The following is a 27,256-nucleotide window of genomic DNA, read 5'->3' as shown; positions in this document are numbered from 1 at the left end:
GGTTTAAACACCTGAAATCTATTAGAGTAATAATAACCTTTATGAACAAATATATTTTCAAAGAGTCAGCGACAGGTAGACCGTAAGTCAGTGAATCATGGCTGGTCTTTGTCTAAATGCAGAGGATACGGATCGCGGTTTGTCTTGTATTGATGGACATGGTTACTTCAACAATGAAGACCTTTTAGTTTTTGATTAAAGCATTGTGAAGTGATTTAGTGTTAAGAGATTTCTTCGCTTCTTTTTTTGTTGTTTTTGTTTCAACAACTCAACAAGCAAGACAACAAACCCTGAAAAAACAACAACAAAACAACAACAAAAAACCCCAAAACCCCAACCCACAATTAAACACACACACACAAAAAAAAAGAAAAAAAATGAAAAAAGTAATAATAATTTTTAATAAAATCACACCAAAAAACATCAACACAAGCAAAAAACCCCAAAACCACTCTAAATTAAGGCATGTTGGTTTATGTATAGCCGAAAAACCAGGCATTATATTTTGATGGGTCTAACATTTTGATGCTTTCAAATATTGTAGGTGTCTTTTACAAAGCTACATCAATCCTTAGAAGAATCCTACTCAGGCCCCAAAATCCCTGTTTTATATTCAGAGTAATTAGTTTGGGAATTTGACAGTTTGGTTGTTAGTGATCTCTGTGTTTTAATTTAGCCTCTGGCACCACAATCTTCAACATGAACTCATGTTTTAACAGAAAGAAAGAAATGTTTTTATTTAACGACGCACTCAACACATTTTATTTACGGTTATATGGCGTCAGACATATGGTTAAGGACCACACAGATTTTGAGAGGAAACCCGCTGTCGCCACTACATGGGCTACTCTTCCGATTAGCAGCAAGGGATCTTTTATTTGCGCTTCCCACAGGCAGGATAGCACAAACCGTGGCCTTTGTTAAACCAGTTATGGATCACTGGTCGGTGCAAGTGGTTTACACCTACCCATTGAGCCTTGCAGAGCACTCACTCAGGGTTTGGAGTTGGTATCTGAATTAAAAATCCCATGCCTCGACTGGGATCCGAACCCACTACCTACCAGCCTGTAGACCGATGGCCTACCACGACGCCACCGAGGCCGGTGTTTTAACAGAAAGACTGTCAATATTCAAGGTTAAAACTTAAACCAAGAGCATTTATTTACTTACTTATTAGAACAAAGGCTTTTTTTTAATCTTATACCGACAAATTAGACTATAAGAACAGAAACGTACATTGATTCATTTTACAGAAATGAAAATTATTTCTCCAGTTTTCACCATTTTGTAGTCATTTTTGCATTGTTGCTGTTGAGCATTAATTGCATTGTATCGGCCTCGGTGGCGTCGTGGTTAGGCCATCGGTCAACAGGCTGGTAGGTACTGGGTTCGGATTTCAGTCGAGGCATAAGATTTTTAATCCAGATACCGACTCCAAACCCTAAGTGAGTGCTCCGCAAGGCTCAATGGGTAGGTGTAAACCACTTGCACCGACCAGTGATCCATAACTGGTTTAACAAAGGCAATGGTTTGTGCTATCCTGCCTGTGGGAAGCGCAAATAAAAGATCCCTTGCTGCTAATCGGAAAGAGTAGCCCATGTAGTGGCGACAGCGGGTTTCCTCTCAAAATCTGTGTGGTCCTTAACCATATGTCTGACCGTAAATAAAATGTGTTGAGTGCGTCGTTAAATATAACTTTTCTTTCTTTCTTTAATTGCATTGTTTTAATTTTATTTTGATTTATTTAGTCGAGTCTGTATAAATACAAATGAAACAGCCCATTACATTTTACTCAAATATCAAGAAAACAATCAATAATTAACTGCCCCATCTCACCCAAAACACAAACACCATTGTTTTTCTTTTTTCAACTTATTTTCGTGCTTATATCCAATTAATGTTCAAGCACGCTGTCCTGAGCATACACCTCAGCTATCTGGGCTGTCTGTCCGGGTCAGTGGGTTAGTTGTTAGGTTGTTAGTGGTTAGTGAGAGAGAAGATGGTGTAGTGGTCTTACACCTACCCACTGAGTCATTAAATCTCGTTCTGGGTGAGGGACGGTAGCAGGCTGCGAACCCTGTACCTACCAGCCTTATGTCCGATGGCTTAACTATGACACCACCGAGGCCGGTAAACACCGCTATTCTCTTTCTAAAAAAGAAAGAAAGAAATGTTTTATTTAACGACGCACTCAACACATTTTATTTACGGTTATATGTCGTCAGACATATGGTTAAAGACCACACAGATTTTGAGAGGAAACCCGCAGTCGCCACATAGGCTACTCTTTTACGACAGGCAGCAAGGGATATTTTATTTGCGCTTCCCACAGGCAGGATAGCACAAACCATGGCCTTTGTTGAACCAGTTATGGATCACTAGTCGGTGCAAGTGGTTTACACCTACCCATTGAGCCTTGTCGAGCACTCACTCAGGGTTTGGAGTCGGTATCTGGATAAAAAAAACCCATGCCCCGACTGGGATCCGAACCCAGTACCTACCAGCCTGTAGACCGATGGCTAACCACTACGCCACCGAGGCCAGTAAACACCGATATTCTCTTTCTAATCCTGATGTGTGTTGGCCCATTTATTTATTTCTTGAAAATACACCCTCTCTCCAAATGTTGGATCTGTCCTTACAGACATACCTCCAACTTTCAAATTATCAATTTGTATTCCATTATTGTCAAGATCTTCAGAAGGGTGTATAAGAGTCTTGAGTAAATTACCATGCTTTAGCGTGTGCATATGTCATCAGCATTCGTTACGTGTTGAAGTAGCACATTTGCGTGTTTGTGTGTCATAAAGCTCTCGACTTCAGTGCGTTTTTATATTTGTCATCAGTAACTTTTAAAAATCACGCTCATGAAAAACATGTTGATATTAAAATTAATAATAATATAATAATGAATCAAGAAATAACACAATTTCGTGGAGAAATTGCAGTGGCTTGTGAAGTAATACGCGAGTTGTGTAGCAAATGAAAAACATGGTTTGTGCATTACATCAACGTTGTTTGACATTGACGTCCAGATTTACTCTTGACCCACTTGGAAGACGCACAAGGTTGTGCTATACCAAATAGAATACCAAAGACGACAAAGTTAACGTATGTGGCTAAAATACAATATGCAAATATATAAATCAAACCATGACCCATAAATATGAATACTGAAACACGTTTCCCAAAAGTAAGTGGAACCTTTTGTGGCTCCCATTTTTACAGGGGGGGGGGGGGGGGGGGGGGGGAAAGGCGCAGGCTAATTTTTGCCCGAGTTAAACGAACATGCCCGAATGCGAGTAACATTTCTTACACACCCATTGGTGAGAACACCGTGCATTATTTTGATAACACATGGGTTGTTAACACACGTACGTGTTTTAGCAATTTCAAGACATACGACTAGCTGCTCCCATGCAGCCAATGAAAAACAACACGGTGGAAATAGATTACTCTGTGACGTATAGTTAGCGTGACAATTATGTGTCTGTGACGCGTAAGTTGGCTACAAGTGCAACGGCTGTAAATAACTTTTAGTCGAAAAAGATTTTAAAATTTATAAGAAATAGAATAATACATTCGTGTCCGTTAAACTTGTCGTTTAAAAACTTATCAAACTCGCTTTCACTCATTAGATAACATTTTAAAACAACTCGTTGTGAGATAAATGGTATCTAACGGCCACTCTATTTATTCATATTAACATTACTGCCAAACAGCTATACGGGGTTTCAACCCCCCACCTCCGCCTCGTACGCTTAAGCTATGAATCCATGTACGCGTGATGCGTAATGCGTAATGCGTAGTGCGTACTGTGTTTTGACGGTTTCCATGTAAGCGTATATATTCATGTGCGTGAAGCTTGTTTGTCCTCTTAGAAGAATATTACAAAAAGGAATCTTAATTAAGTTATTATCTACCTTTCTTAACATTACACATAAGATAAATGTAATCGACTTATGATTATGTAACATAAAACATTTAATATATTGCGTTTGCGTGAATTTCCTGGTGTGTGTGTGTGTGTGTGTGTGTGTGTGTGTGTGTGTGTGTGTGTGCAACTTTTAAAGGTCAACGTTTATCAAAAACGTAATTCACTATTGTTTGGTATCTACGTATACCGTTTACAATATATATGGAGTATCAAAAATATATTTTTTTTTACCCCTTTTTAATATATTCGCAACAAAAAGTCGCGTTTTCCCCATCGCCTGTCGAAGCCAAGAGCTAAGTCACGTGACCCCGTGACGCGCTAACCGGCATAACACGAAAGCGTGATTCGCAGCCTTTCAGACATTTTACCGGGAAGGTGGACCACGTGTATTTTTAAAACGCGAAAATTTTATTCTATTGAATTGAATTGTATGGATGGAATATTCTTTTGAAATATAAAATATGGTGAACCATTGTTTATGGTGAATCATTGTTTAGTGTTTGGATGTATCAAAGCAGCAACTTTTTCCGAACTTTAAACAAACCGTCAATCACAAGGTTTGCATGGAAGTGATTCTTAAACAGAACCCATGCGTGTCCACTTCATCCCTGAGGATTACGACAATTATTTAAGGTGGTCGATAAATATGACACCTATGTTTTAATAAAAAAAAATTTACATATCTGTTCCAAGCCTGTATCCCCACCGGCAAATGTTCTACGATTGCGCACGATACAGCAAACAAGGAACCACGACGAGCACGAGCTAAACTAGAGCTCAAAAGGGGAGGGGGGGGGGGGGGGGGGGGGGAGGCGGGGAGGATACCAGAGCAGGGGCGGCTGTGTAAAATATAGTGGTACGGCTCGAGGTTGCCAGACTCTTCTTTCAAATTCATTTGAGAAGGACATTTTCACAGATCCAACAAATATAACCCACAAAGGTGCCTCTTTGAAAAGTATTACGGCCATGCGCCGTCCCTGCAGTGGCGTAGGGAGAGGAACACGCCCCCGCCCCCATCAAACATTTTTTTTTTTTACTATTAAATTTAATAAAATCATACATATACATGTGTACATAGTGTGGATGTTGCCCCCCCCCCCCCCCCCCCCCCATCCCAATATAAAAGGTACCAAGCCTAGAACGATAAAAAATATGGGGCTTGTATTTCATAATTAAATACAAAACTTTTGTGCGTGCGTGCGTGCGTCCGTGTGTATATATATATATATATACACACACACAGTTGGTATCTCGATTGGTGAGGAAGTGGTATATAAGCACGTTAACAGAAGGCCGGATACTACGTCACAGGTCTGATGCGAGTCAAATCGACTGAGCAGTGGGTTTTACAAAAAGTCACTTTATTAATAACTGGGATGGTATTTTTGTTTTTTATTTTTAATACTCTGTTTATTTATTTATTTAATATACTGTGTATTAATATTGTGCCATGATTGTGGACCTTTAAAACCTACAATATTCCAAAGTAAAATGCATGATACATACGCAATCTACCCCCATTTATATTTTAGTTGGATGTTGTTTCGTCTATAATATATTTGTCCCTAAATGTAATAAAAAAACCCAACCTAATTTTAACCTTCGTAAATACCAGATATTTCAAATGAAGAAAGGAAATGTTTTATTTAACGACGTACTCAACACATTTTGTTTACGGTTATATGGCGTCTGACATATGGTTAAAGACCCCGCTGTCGCCAATGCATGGGCTACTCTTTTCGATTAGCAACAAGGGAGCTTTTATATGCACCATTCCACAGACAGGATAGTACATACCACGGCCTTTGTTAAACCAGTTGTGATGCACTGGCTGGAATGAGAAAGAGCCCAATGGGTCCACCAACGGGGCTTGATGCTAGGCCGACCGCGCATCAAGAGAACGCTTTACCACTAGGCTACGTCCCGCTACCCCCTCCCCGCCACCCTTTTACTATGACGTCATGCCCGATTTCCCTACTTCCTGTGTCTGTATTGTCTGTGTGATGCGTATTGCATCGATCACCGAAGAGTTCGGGAATTAACGCATTACGCAACACGCATCACGCATTGGGTACACACACGGAAGTGCTTCAATTGATTTCTATATAAACTGTTGTTTACGCACCACGCACAATGTACACACGGATTCCTACCTTTAAGCTAGGTCTCCATTTGCGCGTTTGCGTAGGGCCTATGCGTATGCGCGAACGTGTGAGTATCTAAAAATTCGCTTCTATGTATTTAAATTGTGGTGTCTCCATGTGTACGTATGCGTGAGCGTCTGCGTAAAAAAAAACGCACGCACAGAATCGGTACATGTTGCGAATTTTTCTCTACGTACTCACAGTACGGACACGTAAATTCCATAAAACTAGGTCATCGGTGAATTTCCCGCTAAATTTGAAGCTAACATTGTGTGCGTCTTTTCGTGATTTCAATCTTTTCAACATTATTATTATTATTAGGCCCCTATTATTATTATATATTTATTACTGTTGTTATTGTTATTATTAACTTTATTATTATTATTATTATTATTATACAGGGCCGTAGCTAGCATGGGCGGGGGCAGTCTCCCCAGAAAAAAAATCGGAAAGCATTATAGAAACTTAAAGAAAATGAGTTTTAGACTATTAACTACTCAGTTGCACCCCCCAAAAAAAACAACAAAAAAACCCAAAAAAAACAACAACAACACAAAATTAGCTACGGCCCTGTTATAACTTTTCCCCTACTCATATTTCAGTGGCCACTTCCTCAACTTACACGTTGTGACATCACGCCAAACAAATTACGCATTCTTCTACGCACACATGGAGACAGTCATTACGCATACGCGTATGCACACGTTCGCGCATATGCATACGCATAAGCACACATGGAGACATAGCTTTATGCTCATTTTTTACATAACGCGATATTTTCTACAACACAATAATTTTACGCAAAATTGTAATATTTTTCAGGTACCACACACGTTTCAAAGACAAGCTTTAAGGTAGTTGACACAGCGATGATGGAAGGAAATGTTTTATTTAACGCACTCAACACATTTTATTTACAGTTATATGGCGTCGGACATATGGACCACACAGATATTGAGAGAGGAAACCCGCTGCCGCCACTTCATGGGCTACTCTTTTCGATTAGCAGCCAGGGATCTTTTATATGCACCATCCCATAGACAGGATAGCACATACCACAGCCTTTGATGTACCAGTCATGGTGCACTGGCTGGAACGAGAAAGAGCCCAATGGGTCCACCAACGGGGATTGACGATAGGCCGACCGTGCATCAAGAGAACGCTTTACCACTGGGCTACCAGTACATGTATTGCCCATGACAAGACTGGTAGAATTAACTGCACTATGAAAAGTCAACGTCGACCCAGCTGGATAATATTTAGTACAGTGCTACCATAAAAGACATTGTTACTGTTAATAAAAATGAAAGGAATATCTGTTAATATCTGCAGGCTGATCATCAGTTATTACTCGACAAACACAGGACAATTCTGACTTCAGGACCTTGAACTTAACGACGGCACCGACAGCAACTGCTGTCGTTGAGATATAAATTGCCGTAGGTGGAGACCATCACCGATTGCAGCATTATGCAATTTTTAAGATGACAGTCACAAGCAAAGATACTAGATGTAATTAAACCGGCCTCGGTGGTGTCTTGGTTACGCCATCGGACATAAGACTGGTAAGTACAGGGTTCGCAACCCGGTACCGGCTCCCACCCAGTAGCGAGTTTTAACGACTCAATGGGTAGGTGTAAGGCCACTACACTCTCTTCACTCCCACTAACAATTAACTATTAACCCACTGTCCTGGACAGACAGCCCAGATGTGTGCCCAGGACAGTCTGTTGGAACCTTAATTGGATATAAGCACGAAAATGTGTTGAAATGAAATGATGTAATTAAAACTGAAAGATCAAACTACCGGTATACAAATATATATATAAAAAAGTATCAAACCTGCAAACACATTTTTATTACTTAAATATATAAAAATACATTCAACTTTTTAAAACAGATTTACTAAGGAATGACTTTGATACATTGATCAATAGAATAAAACCATAAACACTTATTATCATGTGTATCTAAAATACATTCAACTTTTTTAAAACAGATTTACTAAGGAACGACTTTGATACATTGATCAATGGAATAAAACCATAAACACTTTTATCATCATGTGTATTTAAAATGCTGTGAAGTCGTTGTAATACCAAACATGCACTTCATTACAATGCCAACATCAAACTGTAATCAAGGAAATGATAGACATTGTTATCTTTATACCAAACACTATTTCCAGTTAAAAACCATCATGGTCCATTAAGTACAACTTTAAAAAACAAATTTTAAACAAAATTAAAAATAGCCAGTTGGGTTAATTTTAACATGAGGATTTTGTCCAATTTAAAGTGAAAATAAAAATAGCAACCATTTTTTAAAGGGTTGGTGGCTAGGTCCTTCCCCTCTCGTGTGTATGTGTGTGTGTGTGCGTGCGTGCATGTGTGTGTGTGTGTCTGTATGTGTGTATGTGTGTGTGTGTCTGTATGTGTGTGTGTGTTTGAGGTCAGGTCAGAGTGTTTAACGTGCACATTCAGAGCAAGCTGTTGTAGTGCATGCCTGTCCTGGGCACAAGTGGCGGCTTCGGCCGGCTCCTCTGTCCAGGACAGGAAATGTGTAGGTGTGTGTGTGTGTGTGTCAGTGTTTATGACAGGTTACATTACATTATGTCACATTACATTATATCACATTCTATATGCATGCATAATGTCAAATTGTTGATTATTATTCATTTTAATACAATGCAATTTATTTTAATGTGTTTACTTGTGTGAGGCGTTTGTGTAGGGTATACAACAAAATGATATGACCTCCTTCCTACAAAACCGTATCAGTATGCCTCTATTAACTACAATGATTGGTTTTTTTTTAAAATGTAGAATAATATGTAGAATAAAATGTAGAATAAAATGTAGCCAAATGAATGGATTAATCAACACATTTCTTAAAAGGCTGTAATCAAATATATAAAGAGGATTTATTATTTCTGAATTATAATGCACAATAAATAATTTAAAGCACAAAAAAGAATAAATAAAAATAGACAAAATCACAGGCTGTATTTTAAAATATTATGTATACGATATCAGAAACAAATCTCATGCAGAGTTACGATGTAAATCTAAAACACATAACACAAAATATGTATGTTTAAATGCAACACACCAACACAAATCACACATCAAATAAATTAATATTTACACATTGCAATTAACGTTACACATGGGAAGCTATTATTTTAAAAATCAATGAATTTTGCATGATTATATATAACAAAGGAAGTTGTTTCATGCATGCTGGCTTACTGAATTATTATAAGACAATCATTTGTTGTCCAATATCTCACTACACATACTCAATAAATAAAATTGAATTATTTACAATAAAATATATAATGACTTGTCGATGTAAACACCGAATCAGTAACATACTTTTTGATCAAACTATTATAAAAGAGCTAATATTTTACACAGGAGTAGGAAGTGTGTGTGTGTGTGGGAGGGGGGGGGGGGGGGGTAAAGGGGGTCATGTGCACTCCCCACTTTTCTTGACCCAGTAGCAGCAGCAATGGCTTATATATATTTATATGTATATATATTTGTATGTATGTTTGTATTTATAATATATATTTATAATATATATATGTGTGTGTGTGTGTGTGTGTGTGTGTGTGTGTGTGTGTGTGTGTGTTTGTGGGTGTGCACCCCCACGTTTTGACACCTTCCTACGCCACTACTTCATCATACCGATACTCTGTGATAAAGTATGCATGTAGAAATTCAGTTCTTACCCGAATATCAGGGGCAGAATTGTGCTGTACAATTTTATGACCATGAGAAGACCAGGGGCACAACTGTTCTACCACACCATCACCATTATTATTGTTCTTACCCAATACACTTCCCTATTTAAAAATGCTTTTTTTTTTGTATTACTACCATTTATTGCCTTTCTTTTAAACAATTATAAAGTAAAAGATATCTCCAAAAATAATTTTAATGTCTAGACATGGAATCCTCTAGAGACAATGAATGTCTGCCGTATACTGTATTATTTATGATATTTCCATTTGTCTTTCTTTTTTTTTAAATAGTTACTTTCTTTTTGTTTAATGACACCTCAAAAACACATTGATTTATTTATCACCAGCTATTGAATGTCAAACATTTGATAATTTTGACATATAGTCTTGGAAAGGAAACCCGCTACATTTTTTCATTAGTACCAAGGGATCTTTTATACGCACCATCCCACAGACAGGATAGCACATAGTATGACCTTTGATACACCAGTCCTGGTGAACTGGCTGGAATGAGAAATAGCCTTATGGGCCCACCAACGCTTTAAAAATAAATCACTGATGCTATAAATGTAATCAATGCAATTGGAACAAACAATAATAAAACATATTTTTTTTTTTTTTAATCTGAGTGCCAATAATGTTACATTTAGTAACATTTAAGGCACCACCACACAATATGAGTGCCTTGTACGAAAACAGCCAATTATGACAATACAAACATTATGATTTCATCAGTTGCTATGTAATTGGCTGTTCCTGAACGACACACTCGTATCATGTGAAATTACCTTTAGGGTTGATTATGGATGTCAGACGTCTCATTTCTTGGTATGAGTTTGACCCATTACCTACCCTCCACCCATTTCAATAATTAGTGTTCGGGTTAGTCTTCGAGCCTTTGATTAATGTATATTTATGTTAACGTTACTGCAGATAAATGTATATTATATTATTTTTGCTCTGCCCATATGCGGGTGTTATGCAAATAAATTATTCTTATTCTTATAGAGTAGTATGGGTCGAAGTCTTTCCCATTTCTCCTTCACTTCTCCCTGATGTGTCTAAAGAGACAAGTCACTTCTCCCTTTTTTTTCTAGCCTAGCTTGAACCCTGGTATATACGGATATGCAGTGAAGCTCTCATGTTCGATTAAACATTGATCAGCTGGGTTCCAGTGATGCTACATAATCTACACGGATAACGCTTGGCTGGAATGTATTGATTACATGTAATATACACAAAGAAACAGCCCATTGATGACTTTTATATGAAATAGACAATACGTACGTCTTTATACAAATCAATACTTGTTTTACAGGATCCAGTTTTCCAAAAGTGTAATGGAATTCTGTCCCCGAATATTATCATCAAAAACATATATATACTTTGAAAGACATAATATAAATCCACAAAACTTCACAAAACTAAAACCTTTGGCAAATATTATTCACTGATCATATTTTATCTAACTGGAAGTAAATATGATTTACAAACTAGGAAGAGTAAACAATAGCACTTAAAACACAAATGCTGGAAAAACTGCAAAAATAAAATTTATCACAATATACACTGTATTAAAATATACACTAAACATAAAAAATCACACTTAGCCAATCCTTTAGCTGTTAAGCCTATATTTAAGATACCTTAAATTGTCCTCAAAGACAGTTCCCCCCCCCCCCCCCCCCCCAAAACAATTTGATACTATGCATTAATCTATTCTCCAGTAATACACCAAAATAAAATTTGAAAAGTGTAATAGAAGCTGTATCATAGTGATGATTACAAATCTGCCATTGGCATATTCAGTATCATATCTCTGCACAAGACTGATTCCAAAAGAAGTTAATATAAGAGTCAGACTCACTGTCAGATGCTTTGCCTACAAAGAACAGCCCATCCTGACAATATATATGGTTCCACCTGCATCTGTAGGAGGTCTGCCACTTGTAGCACAGGCACCAAACATTTTCTTTTCATTTCAACTTATTTTCGTGCTTATATCCAATTAAGGTTCAAGCACGCTGTCCTGGACACACACCTCAGCTATCTGGGCTGTCTGTCCAGGACAGTGGGTTAGTGTTTAGTGAGAGAGAAGAAGGTGTAGTGGTCTTACACCTACCCACTGAGTCGTTAAAACTCACTCTGGGTGGGAGCCAGTTCCGGGCTGTGAACCCTGTACCTACCAGCCTTATGTCCGATGGCTTAACCACGACACCACTGAGGCCGGTGGCACCAAAACCCGATCTACAGCTTCAATAAACAAAGGGACGTAACCTATGTGTTGGCAGCCGCTCTTAACCCTTGCTGTCTTGATCAAATGCCAAAATAACTTACTTATCCCCAAATAGCAATAGCTTAAAACACTGTATATCATTAAACAAACATTTCTTTCCTTTCCTATTATAAAATGTTAAAGTTTAACATTATCCTAAGTGGGATTTGGTTTGGTGTAAGGAGCCATACACAGATCTATACACCCGGTAAGGTATAAAACCCGAATATCTTGATTGCATTCAACTACAAGTCAACAAACACCACTTGAAATGTTAACCACACAAAAGTCTACGACAAAACAATGACTGTTATTAGTATATCTTACATACTAGTAGTAAAGCTAACTCAAAGCAAGGGAGATAACAGTAAGACAACTTGTCTGGAATGTTGAGACACAATGTTAAAGACAATAATATTTTTTCTCACCAATTTTGATTTAAAAAATCAGCCCGATTTGATGTAAATATAAATATATATATATACATATATTGATATATAAATAAATACTTAAATAAATAATAGAATATAGATTTGATAACATGGGTAAATGCAAATAAGTAATCTCAAATGAACTATGGGATGTCAAAAAACATTATTAAGCTCTAAACATTATACAGCTTTTCAATGGCCTGAGCTTTTTTCTTCACATCATACAAATATTATTTTTATCTACATATATTATGCATATCTTTTCAAACAGCATGTAAACGGACATATCCCGAGTGATAATGAACATAATGGTTACAAGAGTACAGTGTAATATACATGTATTACATTTCACCTCTCATACATTACTCTGGAATGTTTAGCAAACCAATATGGTATTATAATGTATATTGAAACTAGGCTTCAAAAGATTATAAACGATGTTTGGTACACACCGACCACTTCATCACCTTCTTAACTGAATTAAAAACCTTGCAACAGATAGCAATACACAGACCATTTCTATGTTGCATACATGATTTTAAGTTGTTGCGCATATTAATTTGTTCTTGAATGACTTCAGTCATGTAAATGTATATTAATGTATTGACCAATTCATTTAAATCACTTCATAGTCTTATGGACAACACTGGCATTTCAATTTGTGTATAACTTATTGTGCTAAAAAAAAGGGCTTATATATGTAATGTACTGACCAATTCATTTAAATCACTTCAAAGTTTTATGGACCACGCTGGCATTTCAGTTTGTGTATAACTCAGCATGCTAAAAAAGGGCTTATTTGTGTCTTATAAATATATGTAATGTACTGACCAACTAATTTAAATGACTTCACAGTCTTATAGATGTCTAGACCATACTAGCCATCTCAATTAGCACATAACTCTGCTTGCTGCTACAAGGTTTATTTGATTTCCAGCAAAGAAATTAACACTTTTTCATGCAACTCCACCCATTGTACAAAATAATTTCATGGAATTTTTGCTAAATGCCATGACATCTGAACGGCTGATGAAATGTAAATAAGATATTTATTTCTTCAAAGGTGGATGTTAGTTATGCATTGTCATTGTTTAATTTTTGGAAGCTGTTCGGTGTAGGTACTTGTATTACCAATACAGGTACTAAAATCATTTCTATAGGGGGTATTACCTCCCCTACACCCGCTCTTATATTCTACGGCCTTTCTCACATCGGAGATCTACTTCTTCATTCCAATCAATAAACATCCCTTATCTCTTAACATTCTATCATCCAGCATTTATTATAATGCAATGATTTTTTTAATTTATAAACTGCAAGTCAGATTATATATATATATTTTTTTATAAAATAAGCTATATTATCTATTTAACTTAATACTTTAACAACACAGATATAATATGCTGTTTTTGAGGTGTTTTTTTAAAGCTTTGGTATTAATATTTCAAAAATGGAACAAAATCCAATCAGCCTGAGCCCTGATTTTCGAAGCCCTATGATATCATAAAACCTTCGTAGACTATGGCATGCGACGTTGTGACGTCATAGCTTATGACGGTTTTATGATATTGTAGCGCTAAGATGGCTTTGAAAATCTGTAGCCTGGTTTTATACATCTTTTCTGGCAAAGAGTGGGAAAACTTTAAGAATGAGTTTATCACTGGCCGCCATCAGTTCGTAGACTTGTTCCAGAGTCAGATCTTTGACGGGCTTTTCATTGACCTCGAGAATCTCATCACCGACGCCAAGTATCCCGGCAAACAGTTTTTCTGGATTCTCAGTGGTAAAACGTGAAACTAAAAGTCCTGAAAAAAAAAAATATATATATATATATATAATTTTAATAAATAAATAAAAGGAAGAAAGAAAGAAAGAGAAAGAAAGAAAGAATTTTCAAAGAAAAGAAAAGAATAAAAAAGATGAAAGAAAGAATGAATAGAAAAGAAAAGAAACAAAAAATTTAAATTTTATTTTACTATTAATTAATTTCCAGTGTAATCAGTGTACAAGAACTATTTTAAAAGTACAAGTCCATCTAAACAAATATACTAGCCAGAATGAGTATGTCGGAGAAGAACAAAAATAAAACAATTTTAAAACTACTTCTTGAAAAGGGAATCTTATAATGAAGTAAAGATAATTTACCAACTCCTAAAATTCATCAACTCAAATGAATAATTTCTGCATACATGTAAGTACATGTACTAGCTGAAATAAATCTTATTACTAAAAAAGATGATCCTACCTATCAAATATACTATTCAGGATGAGCATATCCTCTGAAAATTCACTAGTCAGACTGGGTTTGTCCTAACATAAAACTAGTGCATGCACTATAAATCTGTAACATATTTGTTTCAAATCTCCATTGACTAATACACAAATTAGAGTAATACCAATCTATTTTCTTTTCTCAGCGGTCTAAAATAAACGTTAAATTACCATAATCGTAGTTAGCTGTTCCTCTGGCAATGTAGAAACCAATTGGGCCATTTGGAGGCTTTTTCAATTCCACCAACTGTGATCCATCCGGATTAATTCCTATCAGTTTTCCAAGCTGGCGGAATTCTTTTGGACTTTCCACTGTTTCTTTAGAGGGCATGGGTTTCGACTTTCTCTTCAAGTATTTATGACACTTTTTAAGCTTTCTGAAACCCGGGTGAAAAAAATCATTTATATACACTATTGCAGGCAATATAATTCAATAAATATACATAAATAGGTACATACATGTAACCTGTCGATATGCTGGAAATATGAACTATATGAAACTCAAAGTCGACGACAGTCACTTTTCACACCCGTTGGCTTCGTACACAATAAATAAAATATATCCAATGGTAATTGTTTGATATATTATATTTGACAAAAGGTACTTTTTATTTCTTTCACCTTTTAAAACTTAAATAAAAACATACCGACCTGTAAACAGCGTTGTTAGCTTGTTATAGAATTTTGACATGAGTCAAGGTTAGTAAACCAGTTTCTATTTTAATGTGGCGAAGCATTCTAATAATATAGACAATTTTGAATTTGAATGACGTCAGAATACCAATGATGTCACTTTGCATCTCCTTACAATAACCATAAACTGAATAAATAACGTTTCTGTTTTAAGAACGCAGGAAAAATTCCAATGCAAAATTGCTATAGAAATGTTTTTGTTTGAACATTACTAATGCATCTGAATGTGTTTGAAGGAAATCTTGTGATTAAAAAATTGTACCTTTTACGAAATATGGATTTCAAGTCAAATTACGGAAAGATATGTTATATTTATTGTGTATGAAGCCAAAACAAGGGTGTGAAAAATGACTGTCATTGACCTTAATATTGTGTGGAATGGAGTGGGTAGCTCTGATGGGGTAAAGCATTAAAAAAAAGCTTAGTCTGACACCCAATTGCTGATGTATTTTTCATACAGGGGAACATTCATTCATACATTCAGAGAAAGCTATGGAAAAATGCAGTGGTGCAGTTATCATGTTTAAGACTGACATGTACTCTGTGTTAACTTCCCAGTACTGGCTTCAAGAAATGTCTTATTTAATGATCAACTCAACACAATTTAATTACAGTTATATGGCATTGGACAAACGGTTAACCCGTATCCACCCAGCTTTACAACCAGAAAACGTCATCACTGATCCACGTTTCTGATGTGAAATACGTAATTGTGAACCAACTTTTTTCAACCTCGAATTGTAAAAAAACAACTAATGTAACACTCTTTTGATGTGTGTTATAGTTTAGAGGAGATCTTAGTAAGTCTAATTACCAAAATAAAATTAACAGAAGAACTTATTTAATATATTAAAAATATTTTTGGAAAAACCCTACAATCACGATCCACGACATCATTGTTTATGACACTTTCACAAAAGTTTATTTTCACTTTCCATCAATGATGAGTAATCCCATCCATCATCTACTTCAAAGTCTCTATTATCAGTTATTTGCGACGAATACTTCTTTTACAAATCTTCAATTTTCATTAAATAATAATCATATAATGTCCAACATGCTTCAAAAGAAATGTTAAACATAAATAGCGAGAAATCGAACCCATGTGCCCATTATGTCATCAATAATGTTTACACAAATTTAGACTGTTTTTTTGTTTTCTTTTCGAGATTGTGATAAGAACTTAAATTTAAATACTAGTCTACAAAATACACTCAACATGTTCGACTGTTGTTCTAGTATATTCTAGCATTCACAGAATCAAGATAGATAACTCCTGACAGCTGTGTTTACGAAGACCAGTTGCGTCTCGACTACAGTCGAGAATGGGTTTTCAGTTTTTGCATGTCTTGACTGCAGTTGAGAATGGGAGAAAAGAGTTAAAGACCTAACAGATGAGAGAAAATTTGCTGCCACCATGCCATTTTCGATTAGCAGCAAGGAATCTTTTATATTCACCATCTCACAGATAGGAACGTATATACCATGACCTTTATTTTCCCAGATCAATATCTTGAGGCACTGCGAAACAAAAGTTTAAAAAAGAAACCATTTTCTTATCTCACATGTGTAAGGGCAATAACTGTCAAAAATGGGTAAATCACCATGAGTCGAACTTCATCTGTAAACAGTCCTGAAAACTGTATGTGGTGAAACATTCTGACTGGCTGGACTGGTAGGGGACTAATTATAATAAATATAAATAAAATGTTTAATTTCTTTGATTTCTTAAATGATTTAAGGGGGCGGGACGTAGCTCAGTGGTACAGCACTCACCTGATGCCCCATCAGTGGGCCAACTGGGCTACTTCTCGTTCCAGCCAGTGCTCCACAACTTATGTAACAAAGTTTGTGGTATGTACTATCCTGTCTGTGGGATGGTGCTTATAAAAGATCCCTTGCTGCTAATTGAAAAGAGTAGCCTATGAAGTGGCGACAGCGGGTTTCCTCTCTCAATATCTGTGTGGTCCGTAACCATATATCTGACGCCATATAACCCTAAAATAAAATGTGTCTAGTGCGTTGTTAAATAAAACAGTGTCTTCCTTCCTTCTTAAACGATTTGTGGATTTTTCAACAGATTGGACATGGTGATGGAGGATTCATTCCATGCTAAGGATCTGCCACTGTCACTGGTTATGGGTACTCTCACTTGTTAGCACAATATTCCAATCCTAAATTTTAATTTCAACCAGAAGAAGCATTTACATTTTACAGAGGACCACTTTCCTTTACTGGTGAACAACCAAAGCCCATGCTTTTAAAACAGACTGGCACACAAAGGAAAAACATATGAAACAAGGAAGGTAAAGTAACAATAATTCTTAGAGTACTGCTAAAGCAATACATGTCTCTTAGTGGGCACGACCAATTTTCATCTCTTTTAAGTTCAAGGGCCATAAAAATTAGTAAAATGTAACAGTATATGATAAAGCTACAGACAAAATTTCAACTCAATAGACTGAGGCATTGTGGAAAAAAAAAACAAGTCTGGAAAATATTTCTGTATTAAAATATTGCTGTGGTATCGTCTAAGTTCAAGGGCCATAACTCAAAAACTGGTAAATCACCTTGAAAGTCATAATTGATCTGTAACAGTACATGATAAAGCTATATACAGAATGTCAACTCAATATCTTTAGGCATTGTGAAAAAACGTCCAGAAAACCATATGTGGAACAGAAGGATGGACAGACAGACAGACAGACAGGGCAGGAAGAAAGAAAGAAATGTTTTATTTAACGACGCACTCAACACATTTTATTTACGGTTATATGGCGTCAGACATATGGTTAAGGACCACACAGATTTTGAGAGGAAACCCGCTGTCGCCACTACATGGGCTACTCTTCCGATTAGCAGCAAGGGATCTTTTATTTGCGCTTCCCACAGGCAGGATAGCACAAACCATGGCCTTTGTTGAACCAGTTATGGATCACTGGTCGGTGCAAGTGGTTTACACCTACCCATTGAGCCTTGCAGAGCACTCACTCAGGGTTTGGAGTCGTTATCTGGATTAAAAATCCCATGCCTCGACTGGGATCCGAACCCAGTACCTACCAGCCTGTAGACCGATGGCCTACCATGACGCCACCGAGGCCGGTGGGCAGGAAGAAGGCAGGAAGGAAGGAAATGTTTTATTTAACGATGCACTCAACACATTTTTTTAATGGTTATTATGCATCAAGACATATCGTTAAGGACCATACAGATATATAGAGAGAAAACCTGCTGTCGCCACTTCATGGACTACTCTTTTCGATTAGCAGCAAAGGATCTTTTATATGCACCATCCCACAGACAAGATAGTACATACCATGACCTTTGTTACACCAGTTGTGAAGCACTGGCTGGAACAAGAAAACAGACAGGACTGAGACGAAACCTATGGTCCTCTCCGGTTGGACTAGTAGGGGTCTAATAAATATAGATATTTGATCTTGGTCTCTTGCAGTGACCTTCTCTTACCCATCTTTGCTTGGTGGGTCCTGCACCGCTGTGTCCACACAGGCATCACCAGTTGATGAGATCCTGGGCGGTTTTTTTCGGCTGAAGAAAGATGTAAATGACTTGAGTGATGGTCCTTTCGACATCAGCAATTTGTCTGTCCTTTCTTTTTTGTTCTCTTTGTTTCGTTTCTTTTCTTCTTTGCCTATTGGTAATAAAAATGCATATCGTATGAGTCATGTCCTATCTAAAATGTAAAATACATTCAAAATACATTAAGAGAGAAATGCATTGTTTTGTTTTTGCTTTAATGATAACTAGAACATATCAATTTATTAATCATCGGCTATTTGAATGTCAAACGGTTGGCAATTCAGACACGTAATCAGAAAAAACCTGCTACATTTTTCCATTAGCTGCAATGGATCTTTTATATGCATCATCCCACAAACAAAACAGCATATACCACAGTGTTTGATATATTAGTTATGAGGCACTGGCTGGGATGGAAAAAAGCAAGTCAAATAATGGGCACATCGAGGGGGTCTGATCGTATGATCCAAGTACCCTCGATGAGTGCTCTACCGACTAAACCAGATCACAGTTAAACCCTCACAACGGGCAAATTTACCAAAAATTATTACTGTTAATTAAGAAGCCATTCTCTATTTTCCCAAATCATTTCGAGAACATGTGGTACAGACTGACCTGTATTACAAAGCCATATCAAGAGGACATTTTGTTAGTTTACATTTTCCTATATACATATATATAAGCTGTAATTAATAAATCTCTATATGAAATCGCTAAATTATTTAACACCAATTTGGTTTAAACAATATTTATTACTGTCACACTGCTGATCAATAGCATCCTCAATGGGGTGCCCACAGGGGCAAGATGGACTGTCCTTTAAGTGTCTGTATAAACACTGATTTCATTGTTGTTCATGTGGTGAGAACAATATTACTGCTGCAATACCTATGATTCATATCAAATGGATCAGGGTTTTGTTGACAGTAGTCTGGATCTGGTGTTTTGAAAGCAACTGAATGAGGTGTTTTAGAAAGAAAGGAATACATGTATATTGAGACTATAGAGGGTATTATTTTTTATGTTCGTACAGAGCATTTTTAACCATTATAGACTAATACTAATTGATTGAAAACATATTTTATTGCATATAACACACACACACATATATAAAGACACACACACACACACATATATAAAGACACACACACACATATATAAAGACACACACACACACACACACACACACACACACACACACAAGGATTGGGCACAAGTTATCCAACTTACAAGGCCCTCTCCAATACTAATATTTTGACAGTGTAGTTTTCCAAATATACAAAAATATCCTGAAATAATAGGACAGATTGAAAATGACCCAGAATAAAGCTAAAAACATCTGATATAAAAACAATTCAAAGAAAAGCATCCCACAAGAATGGGCTCTCCGGGGACCTAATAGTTATTCAATTTAGAGAGGATCCAGTTTTTAGAGGGTCATGTTTTCAAATTTAGAAAATTATGGACCATGCAACTTAGCCAGTTTTGACAGGATTCCAGTTTGTTGAGGGTCCAGTTTAGACAGGTTTCAATGTACGTTGTATTGTCATTAGTGGGTTGATTTTGATTCCTTGAAGAAAGGAAGGAACTGTTTTATTTAACGACGTACACATTTTATTTATGGGTTATATGGCATCAGACATATGGTTAAGGACCACACAGGTATTCATGGGCTACTCTTTTCGATTAGCACAATGGGAAACAGCCCAATGGGTCCACCGACAGGGATCGATCCTAGGCCAACTGCACATCAAGCCAACACTTTACCACTGATTTTATTGAAGACATTTATACCTCAGATTTAACTTATGTGTTTACAAACTAATGTTGTTACAAAAGAAATATTTCAAGGCAGGCCACTAGCATTGATTTCATGTTTTGTTTAAGCCCGCTTTCCATTAAAGCAGAAATGCATGTGAGTTTATCGACACAGTACATTTAGGCTACATAGAGGACCTTTTCCATACACGCGATTCTGCACATGGATCGATGAGATTTTTCTGCGCGCAAGTTTTTCAGCGTGGTGAAGTCATAACGTGAAGCATTTGCTTTCTGCTAAAAGAACACTCCGACAACGTAAAATTTTGTACAGTAATCCACTTGCAAAAACGCAAATATGGAAAAGCACATATTTCCGCATGCTGAAACGCACATGATAAAACGCACGCAGAATCGTGTTAATGGAAAACGGGCCTTAGTCTGACTACCGTGACTGACATTAATTTCGGGACACATTATCTACAAATACATGCAATGTGTGTTCACCTATGTGATCCATTCCTCTGTCCATACTAATGGCTTTCTTCATGGACTTAAACGTGCAGCCCACTTTATCAAAAAGGGAGGACCCCGAACCACCGAACTCCGTCGATGCTTTCAGTGGGATGGAACTGTTCCTGAAACACAAAATGTGATAGAGAAGTATAGCAAAAAGTTAAAAGTTTGTTTTGTTTAACGACACCACTAGAGAAGATTGATCTATAACCATATATTGGATACTGAATATTTTAAACATTTTGTAATTGTGTCACATCTTTCCATGTGTAGCAAGGTATCTGTTATATATGCACCATCCCACATGACAGGATATATACCAATTGTAGTGGACTGATTTGAACGAGAAATGGCCTAATGGGCCCACCGATGTGGATCGATCCCAGATCAACTGCACATCAGAGGGCTAGGTCCCGCTCATTAAGAGACGTGTAGCAAGTTATCCTACTAAAGTTCCGTGTGTCATCAAGAAAAGTAAAACTAAATTAAATTGTACGAAAATTAGTGAAAAAAGAAAGAAAGAAAGAAAAAGGTTATACCCATTAACCTATCCCACATCTAAACCCTAAACACAAATTACTCCCACCCCTACCCAAATAAACAATGAAACAAAAACAAAAACAGCTTGTACAGTTAAACCTCTCAAAATCGGACCCTCTGTAAACTGGAATTCCTTCAAAACCAGACGTTTTTTGCGGCCCCCTTTTAAATATCTGTACAGAATAGAACCTCTCTAAACCAGATACCTCTTAAAACCAGACTTTTTACTTGGTAACGAGGGTGTCTGGTTTAGAGGAGCTTCACTGTACATGTAAATGGAAGAACTCTGAGTCCTGTGTCATCGTTAACATGATACGCAATGTGCAGTAAGCATGGCTCGAATTTAATAATTTTATAGAAATATCTTTTGCAACAAATAAACATACAGTAATAAAAATTATCCCCTCAACTGTAAGCAATAACTTTTATCTAGTGGCAAAAAACCCACAAACCCACCCTGCCATTGGTGTATATATACTACTCAAAAGAATTTAAGGGTCAGACGATATTTTCGACATTATTTTCTGAATGTCAATTATATTAGCTAGACCATAATGTCACGCATGGTATTGTTCCATTTTGACGAAAGTGGGTCTAAGCAACCCATAAATGAATTAAAATCCACTGTCATTGACACTGTCGACTAGTTCTAATGGCGAAAACATGCTTACATTTGCACGTAAATTAGGGCGAAAGCGAAAGGTCTGCTAAGTGCCCATAACTTGCTTTTTCACAACGCGCTTCATTTGCACGCTTTGCACGTGTATTCCATGTTCCCAATGCTGAATTTCCGTATAATTGGAGCTTGCGTTCGTGTACGGTGCACACTCCAAATTCGACAATGGTACGACTTCAACTAACTATCGAAGATCGAGGAAGGGCTATTGCTTGGCTTCAGGATGTCAATACGCAAAGAAATGTTGCTCTGAGACTTGGTGTCAGTCAGAGTGTCGTTGGCCGACTGTGGCAACGGTACCAAGCAACGAATTCTGTTCGAAATCGTCCACGTTCGGGAAGACCCCGAAGCACTACAAATAGAGAGGACCGCTACATCACCAATATGGCTCTACGTCAACGCACAACCACTGCACGCCGATTACATGACAATCTGCGGACTGCGACTGGAACTCGAGTGTCTGATCAAACCATACGCAATCGTCTGAGAGCCAATAATCTACGCTGCCATCGCCAGGCTGTTCGACCACCACTCCTACCACATCACAGAACGGCCAGACGTCACTGGTGCACGCTTCATCTGCGGTGGTAACATGTTCAGTGGGGTCGAGTGATGTTCACTGATGAGTCCAGGTTTAGTCTCCAGTTCAACGACGGTCGGGTTCGTGTCTACAGACGTCCTGGGGAGCGCTTCGCTGACGTTAACGTTAGACAACGTCACCGGTTCGGTGGTGGCAGCGTCATGGTGTGGGGCGGCATCTCTATCCACCACAGGTCCCCTTCTATGTGGTGGATGGCAATCTGAATGGAATCCGCTATCTGAATGAGATTATCCGGCCGTTGGTTCTCCCTGGCCTTCAGCAGATTGGCGGCGGGGAAGTTCTGCAGGATGACAATGCCAGACCCCATCGCGCCAGGGTGGTAACGGACTTTCTCAGACAACAAGGTATCGCCAGGATGGATTGGTCAGCATATTCGCCTGACTTGGCCCCAATAGAGAAAGCCTGGGATGAATTAGGCAGGAGAGTTCGGGATAACCATGCCCCTCCGGCCAACCTTCATGATCTGGGTCAACTTCTGATGGCAGAGTGGCAGGCCATTCCCCAAGAGTTCTTCAGACGTCTGATCAACAGCATGACGCAACGATGTGTCGAGTATTCGCGCCAGGGGTGGATTCACACACTATTAAACGAATGTTCTAATGTGTAAAATCCATGTTTGACAACCTTCAACTTTGACAGCATGTCATGTGACTTTCTTGTATACAGTGACGTTTATTTGTGGGTTTTTTTGTAAATATGGAACAATAAATAAAAAATTTGGTGTAGTTTACATCATCAATCTAATACACTCTGAAACTTATTTGGTTATAAATTTTTGACCCTTAAATTCTTTTGAGTAGTATATATATATATATATATATATATATATATATATATATATATATAGTAGTCGTTTTCGAGTTGAAAGACGCTATTTTATAGAGTGCTCAACTGTGTGGGTTCAAATCGTTCAAATCAAATCTACATCTGATGAGTGAGAGCAATTCAACTCTCTCATGAAACAAGCCTGTCATGTAGAGATAAACATACACTTTTTAACGATATATAATATATATATATATATATAGCCCATAACCTACAGCAATTCATATGGCAGCTATAGCAATTGCCACTGTACTTTTGTAAATTTGAGCCCTTAGTTAGTATGTACAGTGTATCCATCTAAAAATGGTTCTAAATAAAATGTACATTTTTAAGTATTTATTATTACATTTTTAAAAATGAAATGAAAGATTAAGTCAGTAAGCTATGAAAAAAACGTATACTTCTAATTTGGTTTCTTTTCAGAAATGCTTTTAAAAAAAAAAATTACTTGGTAATCCTTTACTAAAAGGCTGGGCTAATTACAATTAATAAACCTTTTAATTTCTTTTACGTAAATATGTTCAATTTAGTGTACTTTTATTTTATTTCTATAAAAATTCTACCAGTTTACATATAAACACAAAATTCAAGAACCTTTTAATCATAAAAATCTTTTAAAACAATTTTTTTTAATGAATTATTCCTGACGAGTAATATACAACACTAACAACTCTAAAACATTAACTATCACTTATTATTACGAGATTACCTTTAACAGTTAACTCAAAAACATTAACTATCACTTATTATTACGAGATTACCTTTTAACAGTTAACTCAAAAATATTAACTATCACTTATTATTACGAGATTACCTTTAACAGTTAACTCAAAAACATTAACTATCACTTATTATTACGAGATTACCTTTAACAGTTAATTTCAAAAACATTAACTATCACTTATTATTACGAGATTACCTTTAACAGTTAATTTCAAAAACATTAACTATCACTTATTATTACAAGATTACCTTTAACAGTTTTTCAAAGTACCACAAACTTTCATTATCCACGACACACACTCTTGTATCAACACTGCTAGATGTCAGAAATCACTAGACCTCCGCAGTATAGTCATACTATAGACACAAAAGGATGCACAGAAATGTGCTGAGCGTCAAAAACTGCTACAAATTCCACAATCATACAAGCAGCAAATCTTGAAATTTCCATACACAAAAGAAATCAATATGGAGATAGCAGTGACTCATAAGAATAACAACATTTCTGGCCGAAGACATCAGCACCAGCAGTTCAGCTCCCAGGCTGAGGATGGGCCAGACAACATGATAATGAATGCAAATTGATTTTATTTTTAAATTGCATGGTATAATAATAATCCTCAGGATGGATTGGTTGAGTCTGGCAATAAAAATGGAAGCTAACTAAATGGTATTGGAGCTTTAAAAATATTTGATGTAAAATGATGATAATTAATACATAGTATAATAATAATTAATTTTAAATTTCTAATTTTTAATCTTTAGGTGCTCAAATCATCCATAAAATTCTGTGGTTAAAATGGAAGCTAACAGAATAGTTCTACAGTCAATTCAGTTTAGGAATATTTGCCATTCTTAAGTTAAAAAACCCAATATAATGAACATGGTTTTAGTTTTGTTTGTTTTTTTAATTTAAGCACTGAAATCATCCATAAAATTCTGTGATTGATATATAAGCTAACAGAATGGTAAAAGACTCAATAATTTAAGAATATATGTTATTTTTAAGTTAAAAGACAATATAATGAATACAATGTATATGGATTTTTTAATTTTTAAATGTTAGGCAACAGAATCATCCATAAAATACTAATTAAAATCAGAAGCTAATTAAAGAAAAGTGGTAGTCAATGTTCTGAGTTTAAACTTTAGGCACTGTAACCATCCATAAAATTCTGTGATTAAAAACAGAGGCTAACAGACTGGTACAGAAGTCAATAATTTAGGAATATTTGCTATTCTGAAGTTAAATATTAATCTTCTGATTTTAAACCTTTGGCCACTGGATTCATCCATCAAACTCAAACTGATCAATAATTTGTAACTAGAGAAATCTTATTCCGGTTTTGGCTCTTCTGCACAGACAACCAGATAGGGCCTACACTGCAACATACTTGGTCATAAAATTCTCTAAAACCAAAATAACTGTGGGTGACAACAATTATAAAAATATTTTCAAAAACTTTTAAGCTGAAACTCTGGACTATAGCAAAGAACCAGTAAACTATTTATCATATTCTAATTTTTTTTTTTAGTCTACTTATAATAATAATAGTATGTAATGGTATGGTTAATATACAGTATGGCCAGTTAGAGAAGTGTCTTTTGATAAGAAAACAGGTTTGTTTAAAGCATTTGCCAGTTTTTGACATTTTCTGTAAAAAAAAAGACCTCCCAGCTATTGGTACAAATGACTGACTGCTTGAGTTTTGAGTTTTGAGTTTTGAGTTGGTTAAGCCTTTTGTTCCTGATATTCACATGGGGCCATAACTAGCCTAAAATAATTAAGAAGCCAGGAGTTGGGGTTGGGGGTTGGGGGAGTTACATTTAAAATCCAGTACACAGTATATCGTGGAGTAATCATCATTAGTCACTCATGTCACATTTTCCTAAAGCTCGCAAGCAGCACGAACCAGTTACGTCAAATTTATCAACAAATGATAAAACATTAACACTTCCTGGTCCATTAACAGAATATGTCCAAAATGAAAAACATTTTGATAAGTACATGTGCAATTTATATCAGGGTCCAGACATGGAGATTACTGAACATGTAAACAAGAATGAAGTGCTCAACTATTTGTTACACATGCAGTACACCAAAAGTGGGATTAATTTTAAAACTTGCTTGGGCAGTAGATATTAATAACAAATAGTGTGCAATATACAGCACTGAACCAACTAGAACTTTAAGAAAATAATTTATTTATTTTATTTATTTTATTTTTTTTTTTTTTTAAAGATTTATTGCCCCAGAACATAGGAAGTGAACAGGATGGGGAGCCATGGTCACTGCCTTACAAAGTACATATTTAAACAATAATATCTAAACAAAATATGCAATTTAAATATGTTAATGCTTTCTGTGATATTTATAAGACGGAAAGGGCGAGAGAGCGAGAGAGAGAGAGAGCGAGAGTGAGAGCGAGAGTGAGAGAGAGAGAAAGAGAGAGGGAGGGTGCAACAGCAGTAGATAAGTGTAAAAAAGTTGTGGGGATATTGAGAGAGTATTAGAGAATGACATTTTAATTAGTACTCTATTTCCAAGTGAACTTCCAAAGCATTATTTTTAATTAAA

General features: G+C 36.5%; 1 protein-coding gene across 2 annotated transcripts in view; it reads right to left on the bottom strand.

Annotated features, from left to right (window-relative positions):
* Window positions 1-11,935: 11,935 nt before the first annotated feature.
* LOC121384160 overlaps window positions 11,936-27,256 on the bottom strand; it is a 42,490-nt gene continuing 27,169 nt past the window's right edge. For both annotated transcript variants that reach the window (XM_041514416.1, XM_041514417.1), the window contains 4 exons: window positions 21,305-21,435; window positions 18,968-19,151; window positions 14,978-15,183; window positions 11,936-14,340 (listed from right to left, as the gene is read on the bottom strand). In XM_041514416.1, the coding sequence (XP_041370350.1) occupies window positions 14,144-14,340; window positions 14,978-15,183; window positions 18,968-19,151; window positions 21,305-21,435 (718 nt within the window). In that variant the 3' untranslated portion in view covers window positions 11,936-14,143. The remainder of the gene's footprint in view (window positions 14,341-14,977; window positions 15,184-18,967; window positions 19,152-21,304; window positions 21,436-27,256) is intronic.

The sequence above is a fragment of the Gigantopelta aegis genome, chromosome 10, assembly GCF_016097555.1.
Source record: "Gigantopelta aegis isolate Gae_Host chromosome 10, Gae_host_genome, whole genome shotgun sequence".
NCBI lineage: Eukaryota > Metazoa > Mollusca > Gastropoda > Neomphalida > Peltospiridae > Gigantopelta > Gigantopelta aegis.
The sequence above is the reverse complement of the archived record's forward strand: the minus strand, read 5'-3'. Positions and strand labels throughout refer to the sequence as shown.